The 8,655-nt window shown below is 38.3% G+C and overlaps 1 protein-coding gene across 1 annotated transcript; it reads right to left on the bottom strand.

Moving 5' to 3' along the window:
• Window positions 1-168: 168 nt before the first annotated feature.
• LOC137273854 (G2/mitotic-specific cyclin-A-like) lies at window positions 169-6,144 on the bottom strand. The gene is made up of 9 exons (XM_067806734.1): window positions 5,628-6,144; window positions 5,051-5,300; window positions 4,641-4,768; window positions 3,943-4,166; window positions 3,685-3,760; window positions 2,948-3,076; window positions 1,819-1,932; window positions 1,424-1,557; window positions 169-1,079 (listed from the first exon to the last, which is right to left on the bottom strand). The coding sequence occupies exons 1-9, from the start codon at window positions 5,793-5,795 to the stop codon at window positions 1,025-1,027; spliced, it is 1,278 nt and encodes a 425-aa protein (XP_067662835.1). The 5' UTR covers window positions 5,796-6,144; the 3' UTR covers window positions 169-1,024.
• Window positions 6,145-8,655: the final 2,511 nt, after the last annotated feature.

The raw sequence follows: 8,655 nt of genomic DNA, 5'->3' as shown, positions 1-8,655 counted from the left end.
ACACACATTGCATGTTTCCTTCAGACAGGAACTGCCTGGCATCTATTGTTCACTTCTGAAACAAGTGTAATCTGAAGTGCAGAAAAGATTGAAGATGTGCAGCAAGAAAGAGAAAAGATACATGCATGTTTGAATCTGTGGGTGAAATAATTATGAATGAACAAATTATTTATCATACTTTGTACACTTTATTCAGTTGATATACATAACATCTTACAGATAAGATGCCCTAAAAATAATACAGTAAAATGTACATGGTCCTCCTTAACTCCTGAAACTTAACTGTACATGATGCACCATAACTGGGTGATGTCAGAATAGCACTAGATTTGATAGAACAAAGGTAGGACAAGTTGGGAAACAGATGACAGACGAAAAGTAAGGTAACCTCAGCTGGTCTGTGAAAAGGGAAATGGACAGAAAAAGAAGGTATGTTATGAAAACGAAATATAAAGAATTCAGGAATGTTTTATTCAGTTAAAGTCAAGGGGAAGAGCATGGTTTGAATGAATATCATCAAGCCAGGTCAATTTGAAATTTGTCGTGATTATGTCTACTGTTCAGAGTCAATGTCACATACAAAACATGTTATTAAAAATCTTCTATAAAAGTTAGGTTAAGATCTTGGGTTAAAATTTCCAGGACCTGATTTGGGGTAGTTTGACCTGATTCCATTCATGCAAACAAATTCTCATGAATAAAAGTTACATGTGCATGCCTTATGTACAGTGCCATATAAAACTTAAATTTGTAAAAGCATTCAGGACACATTTCATCAAGCGCTCACTCAGTCACTCATTCTCTCATTCCAGATTATGAAATGCATTATTGCACAGGACAAGCATGACATGGTTGATAAAATGAATTTCCAGATGAACTAAAAGGTTAAATAAGAGGATATAAACAACTGGGTTGGCTCTTGAGAGTCTATGAACATACTGAGGAGATGATAGTGTACAATGTACAATGATATTTGTATTGTAAGGCCTGTGAAAGCTCGTGGGGGTTAATACTGGCAGCCTTTTCATGGCACAAGGGAGAGGGTCTCTGGTGGGCTGAGCAATGAAACTTGGTGGTACCTGGAAGAAGGGAAACCAATGTTAGTGACAGTTTCCAGGTGCATTAGAGGATAAGTCTAGCATCAATCCAGGTGAAATTCTAATGCCAAAGCTGTTAGCAGGCTTGGTAACTACTAAGACTTTCTGATTTACATAAATTGCCTGTTTATTGGTGATTAGAACACGTTTTAACAGTGGAAAGTTAGGGTAAAACCTTGATGTTTTAAGAAGCGAACTTGCACACATTCCAAGGGTAACAATTGTTACATAATATCCTATCAAAGATATACTTGACAAAGATATTACAATGGCATTTATGTTAAAACAAGCAAATCTGAGTTTTGAGGATAGACACTTAAACTTACTTTGGTGCCCTGTACTTTTCCCTGATGGCTTGCTGTGGATGACTTGATGCATTGCAGAAAGTTCTGTATAGGTGTTTCAGTGTTTCTGCCAGCTGCGTGAGGCTGTACCTTGTTTGACTTTCTAGTGATGATGGCTGAAATGAGATGAATACAGAGCCACTTAAGGTTTTGTCACATGACAGCATTAAGTCTTGCTCATGCAATAACCAAATTAGCAACGAATCAGAGAAAGTGGCCATGTCAGTATGAAAATAGTGGGTTTTTTCCATGACCAGCATGTAAAGTATGTTGAGATTGGCCCCACTGCACAACAGAGATATATATTTATATTATTAGAATTCAATCTGGTGTGTAGGTTAATGTCCTCATATCAGTTCCAAATTCAGTTTACATACCCATGCCTCCTTGCCAAGTGTGTAGTTGGCTAAGCACAACGCTGTTGCAGCTAGTAGACTGGGACAGTATTTAAGGTAGGGCTCACATTCAACTAACGTCAGTTCGGCCAAGTACTGAAAGAAAGGCAAACATTCTCTAAGGGCACCTCCAGCTGATATTAACTACTTTGTCTTACCCTTCAGGTTATGGTGAATAAGTTCCACTATCAGTATACAATTTGGCAAATACATACGTGGAGAAAGCAGACTGTTCCGACATAAACAATTACTATTTTATGAATAAATGCCAGATTAAAGGATTGCTGTAAAAATTGAAATTATGAATTTGCCTAGATAACTTAGTCTGCAGTTTTCAAAGTAATTGTCAGTGATGGTAGGCAATAGAAAGCATTAAGAGGGTTCAAAAACACTGATGCAGCAATGACTTTGCAATTTTACAGACAGGCCTATTTGCACAGCATTTGACTTCACTTGAATGCAGGGATTGGGAATGACAAGGGCAATGGGGCATTTTGCTCATGAAAATAAGAAAATGTTCATTAAAATTTTGAAGTTTACGAGATTCAAAGGCAGTGGTCCATTCTAAATTCAGAAAATGGCTAATCTTGACTGGCACATCGTCAAAGGTCTATCCCAATCCCGGTGATTTTTAAACATTCAGATTCTTAAACAGGATACCAAGTTACTTAGTCTGGTCATTATAATGTTTCACATTGTTTTGTATGATCAATTGGGATGGCAAGGTTTATGACACTGACAAGATATCAAAGAGGTTGGTCTGCTCTGCTCTCAATAAAGATTGCTTCGTAATTCAGAATCGTGTTCCATGTTTTTAGGCTATGTATGACTGAAACTAAAACATTTTCACAATGTTTGATGTGTAGGCTAAAATATATGTTAAGAAATGTGTACATTTATTGTATTGAAGGGACTGTAAGATGTGACAATGTGTTGCATGTTTCTGGCATGTAGCCAAGGTACGGTTTGGGTACAAAAATAGCTATAGACATCCCTTGCATCATTGAATTGACTGCCAGAGACTTGTGATGGAGAAGTGAAGTGATACTGCCTTTGGGGAGAGGGGACTTAAGGATATTGGGCATGTGTAGGACAGAAATTTGCAACTTACCATGGTGAGGTGTTCAGTTTTGGCATCTGCATTGCTGATTTTCAAAAATCGATCACAGAACCAATTTGTTGTCGGCACAGCTACATCAAAAGATAAGACTTTCAGGACAAGGTGCTCCATCCGTAGAACCTGGAAAAGATGTTTGGTAAGCATGATTAAATGAAGGTTTTGACCAGTGGCTATTTGGGGTGTGCATAAATCCATGTTACATTGCAGGAATACTGGTCAGTGAATACAAATGTGATTAGCCGTGCTTCAACAATGCTGAGTTCTAGAACAATGATCAAGGATCACATTGTAATCAAACTGAATAGACGAGTGCTAACTTACGCAGTGGTCTAGTCACAGGGTAGAAAACATTTCTCATGAGCACTAAAGGATAATTTTGCAGTTATCACTGGCTAGTGAATTTCATTTTGATAGATCTGTTCTTTTGGAAGAGAAGTACCAAGAGGACCCACTCACTGGTTGTGGGAAATTTTGGTTCTTTCTCAGTTATGCTACCTGGCATGGATACATTCCACTTTGCGTATCACTTTGATAGTTGTGCAACACAGATTCCTTAATAAAAGTTATGAAAGATTTCACTGATGAATTCGAGGATATTTTTCATACGCACGATACACAAGGGAATCACAGTCACAGTGGCCATCACACTGTTCCTGGAAAACAGTTAATGTAGGCTCATGAAAAATGTGCAACAAGGTCTCGTTCCGGTAACAGAACAGACAAATTACCTGTTGTGCCGTGTACGTATCATCAGTAATGTAGACAAATTCAGCAACATCTGGTGGATAGATCTCCTCGTATTTCCTGAAAGATAATATCACGACGTCATCTCACTTAAGTCACAACATGTTTTGGTTTTAAGAAAAACAGACTAACACTTTGTTCAAACATCAACATTTTCATATTTGAGGGATTGGTGTGTTGGTAAGTTTACCCAGTTGTAGGCAGGTGGATAACAGTGTTATTTTACAAGAATCAAAACTTACCCAGCAAGGAACATGCTAGCAGCACCAACAAGCTGCAGTTTGCCTCTGTTGACTGACATATGAGAGAGGAATCTGTCAATGTAGTTGACTGCAAGGAAGAGTGTCTCCCTGTGTAGTTTATATTCTTCTGCCACCTCTACCAGCCAGTCAACAAGGATGCTGCGCATTGAGTTGGTGATGTCAGGCTGCTTTTTCATGTAGCCTGGTTTGGGACGGTTTCTGAGCTGTAGGATGGAAATATTCAAGTTAAGTGGTTTTAACACTACTATATTGAGAAAATGTTAACAAGCCATTGTAAAAGATAGCCATTATTCATCTTCCCATTAAAATCAGTGCCATGTATTCACCCAAATGAAGGTACATCGCAAATATAAACTCTGCAGTGTAGCTTCACTGGTCTGATTAAAAAAGGTAAAGAGTTCATTCTGTTCCCCTCATTCTTCCGCAGGTTAACAGAGGTAACACTTTGGAGACTTTTCGTTACATTTACGAGTCCTCTAGCAGTTGTTAGATTTTGTTGATGGTTCTAGTATATATCTGTTGGTGGGGAGGGGGTGGGGAAGAGACAAGAGAAATTCCTACCATTAAACCTTTGATTTGATGTGTTTGCATGTTGCCCCCAACCATATAACCTTGGGTATAAATATGTTCTAGTGTGGCATCCTTTTATCAATTACCAGACAGTTTAAAATACTCACCTCAGCTTCCCTGAGGTAGTTGTATATATCCTCTGCATATTCTGGTACAGTGAGTATCACAGCTTCTCTGTCCAAGGGTTTGGATACAGATGATTCATCAAGTGTTGTGTCCAATACCATGGGTGAATCTGAAAAGTGTTCCAGTCATAAATGTAATCAATATTATCACATACTAAACATGTGAGCTTTGACAGTGGTATTTTCATTACAGTATTGGTATTAGCTGAACGCTTCTCAGCAAATGCTATTCAAATACTGGATAATGGACTGGTTTAATTCAAATGTACAGACTGCAGGCAAGAATGAACTATGGGGTATTGATACTTCAGCAGAATTATAAAAATAGTTGGATAGACAAAACCGAACTGACAGTTTCAGCCCTTTGGCGTTAGATGTCTAGGTCTACTTACCGATTTCGTCAACATGAATGGCATTGTCTTGAAGTGACGAGAGCGTTGATGAAACATCAGGTAATGAAGTCACTGCGTCCGATAGCTTAATGCCAGATGTGTTTGATTCAGTTGTGTGACATACAGATACTGGTTTAAGAGCTTGTAGATTTGGTTCTTCGTCGACAAAGATTGAAAATCCTTGTGGAGCATCTGCGAAAGGTTTCTGACGAGCGAAGCCATTTTCATCTTGACCCGTGGAATAATTACCCTGAAAAATACGACCCACATAACACTTATCCACTTGTTACCTTGAAATATACTGTAGAGTGTGGGCTGGGCAAATCTTTTGAACAGCTGTGCCAACATGGCTGAGGTATTTTGAACTTTAACGCTATGTAGCGTTGTGTTTGTCGTCAATGAATGTGTGCATGGTAAACATCGTTTACACGACAATATTCGAAAATATTCCATTCACATACATTATTATTTTGTAAGTCACAAGTATAGCGAGAAGTGTGCACACACTTTGAAAACGTGGGCTTTTGTCTGTGGAGGTCAATGGCTTCACGGACGGTTCATAAGTGAAACAACTTACCTTGGCAGCACGAGACGGTTGCTTTCTAACTTGATTTGTTATCGTGCCGAGGGCTGTTCGCTTTGGAGCAGCTTGGTTTGAAGTTTTAACTGAAAGTCCCTTTGTCTTCCTCGGGCCTTCTGCATTTTCATCTCCAAAATTAGTCCTGGGTTGTTGTAGAAGAGACATATTTGATTTGTTTCACGAGCCTCCAAATGATGAAACGAGACCCGTTTGAATAAATATACCACCCTCAGAAGAGTTGGTAGTCTCCAGGAGATGTAGCGCAGTTGAATAAAGTGACTCCACGTAAGATAGCAGCTTCAAACAGGCGAAAAATTTTGAAACTCTCTTGTCTTGTCAGGTCAGGTCATTCGTGTTGTGTGTCTACCCGTTGAATTCCCCGCTGTAGCTTGAACCGGCCAATAAAACCACGTTTGGCGAGTCACGTGATAAACAATTTCTAAACGAGGCGAGTGCACAGCTGCGACTTTACGATCTTTTATCTTGCTATTTCCCGTGTTACGTAACTAGAATCGTGCAAATTGCCAAAGCGCACTAATTCGCGAAATCATTTAGGAATGTTGTAAAAATCAATCTATTCTTTTCTCACTCATTCGAGACAAGCTGATTAACATGTGAAAAATTGTGAAAAGTATCTTTACACTATTTCTATCCGGAAAATATTATTTGAATAAGAATTGACTTGGGCGATTTCAAGTTGTGATGAGAAATTTAGCCAAAGTAAGCATAAAACATGTTGCAGTTTAACATTGTTTTGCTGCAGCTGGCCCTATTTTCTAGTTCCTGAAAAACGTCCCAGCATTAATTTAATCATGGTGTAAAATGCAGTTTTTATATCATAGTACGAGAATAGTATAGTACTGTTCAAATATATTCATCGAAATAACAATTTTAAACGTATATACATAATGAACATAAGTAACATGTAGTGTCTATTTGTATGGACAATAAAACAATTCACTTATTTCTGCTCCTAAATTGCGTTTAACATCACTTATCTATTGATGAGTATGCTGATTTGAATTGGTACAATGCCATTTTTTCCCTACCATATCTTGCCCTGAGAAAATACGTGTTTTCAAATAGCAATAGTTTCTCGGGAGGGGCTAGTCCCCAACCACCTATTGTATTTATATAACAAAGCGTCATACCCGACATTCACTCAACAACACGCCCCAACCACACCTTTTCTTTCACCTGTCATAACCAGGTACATCACATGTTTATCTAAACGAGTGTACAGAGCAAGTAGACATGTACTAAGTAATTTATTACTCGGAAGCTTGGGTGATTAGTCTTGTCTAGTCCCCATAATTAGTTCTAGAAATTGAGTTTATCACGTTTTCAATGCTGAAGGGAATAATTAGTGTCTGGTACCATTTATGACAAAGTAGACCGGAATCGTTCGAACATTGATATGCTAATTACTGCATGTACATGTAAAAGTGAGGGAAAATAATTCGCACCGCACATATGGTATTTCCAAGGACACAAAGTGTTGTATATACGTACTATAGAACCACTTAATATATAAAAAGCTTCAATGTAATGGCTTGAATATGTGTATTTACACACACATGCACAAAGTGTTGTGTATGTTATAAGACCACTTTTATGAAGTATATATAAGTACATGTACACACATACGGCACTTCATGTCTCTTTGAGTGGGGTTCACTGAAATGAACACCGTGTTGAGACGATTTATGATTTGTTCAGCAAGTGTATTTTAGAGATTCTATTGTTTTCTTTAATTCGGTTAATAAACAAACAATTAATATGCTATACAAACTAAAAAGTGTCAGTGTTAAGTGTATTGGGTCACTTTCTTAATCTCTTAATAGCCTTGTCATGATTTCTCTACTTGAGAGCCAGAGTCTGAGGTGCGTACTCTCACGTATTGTGTTCCCCCGAGTGCAAGTGAAACAATAAACTGAGACACTGTATAAACAACACAGTGTTTGTGTTTATACATGTTACCACAAAGTCAACACATTATTTCGTTACATAATGTACGACACCAGTCGAATGTACATTTCATTTACAAGAGATATTTTAATAAAGGACAAGGGATAGTTTAATAAAGGGGGGGTGGGGGGGGGGGGGGGGGGGGGGGAACTCGGAAAAAAATGATGTTACAAAGCCCTTCGGGTGTTGTACCAGAAAAGCAAGTTTGTACTTCTCGGATTTGTTGATGTCAAAGCATATTTGCATTATATTAAATTGGATTGTGGTCAAAACTCAGAATGAGTGAGTTTAGTTTTACGCCGCACTCACCCATATTCCAGGTATAAATAATCGAGTCTGTACCAGACAGTCCAATGATCAAGAACATGAGCGTCGATCTGCGCAATTGAGAAGCGATGACATCCAAGTCAGCAAGCCTGACTACCCGATCTCGTTAGTCGCCTCTTATGACAGGCATAGACGAATTTTATGTCAGACATGGGTTGCTGCAGGCCAATTCTACCTCACGGGTTTCTAGTACTTGCGACATGGCCAAGATGGAAAAAAGGTTGCTATCGATCTATAATATGAATGTGAAAACAAATCACCACAAATTAAAGTGTTACTTTTTATGAGATACTTGAGAGAAAATATACAGCAGTAATTTATCATGTCAGGGGCAGATAACTCTACTTTGAAAGCGATTGCACATATTGGTACATTTTCTTGGCTACCTCTATAATGTCAGCAATTCATAAAAATGACTGTTATAGATACCATCAGCAGCAAATATGTACAATGTGATCGTTTTGAACAGATATAAAAAGCCGAAGTTGTCGATGTCTATGTAACCGATCGACATCTCCGTCGTTGTAGTTGAAGCACTGACTATAGAGTCCAAGCGGAGCGTCACTCATGTGATCATGGCTGACTGCAGTCACGCACACTTGACTTTCAATAACGTACTAATTAGTTGCTATTGAGAATGTCGGCTTTTCAAACACTTCTCTGACATAATGGGATTACAAGAAAACAAACATAGGAATACCATCTCTATATTTCAGCACAATGCAGGTCT

This window comes from Haliotis asinina, chromosome 2 (genome assembly GCF_037392515.1).
Source record: "Haliotis asinina isolate JCU_RB_2024 chromosome 2, JCU_Hal_asi_v2, whole genome shotgun sequence".
NCBI lineage: Eukaryota > Metazoa > Mollusca > Gastropoda > Lepetellida > Haliotidae > Haliotis > Haliotis asinina.
The sequence above is the reverse complement of the archived record's forward strand: the minus strand, read 5'-3'. Positions and strand labels throughout refer to the sequence as shown.

Bases quoted from the DNA above. Each gene is read 5' to 3' on its own strand.
- LOC137273854 (XM_067806734.1), bottom strand. From the start codon at position 5,795: ATGTCTCTTCTACAACAACCCAGGACTAATTTTGGAGATGAAAATGCA. The intron at 4,769-5,050 runs GTAAGTAGACCT...AACACTTTTCAG, and splicing joins CATTCATGTTGACGAAATCG to ATTCACCCATGGTATTGGAC. The intron at 4,167-4,640 runs GTGAGTATTTTA...TCCATCCTACAG, and splicing joins ACTACCTCAGGGAAGCTGAG to CTCAGAAACCGTCCCAAACC.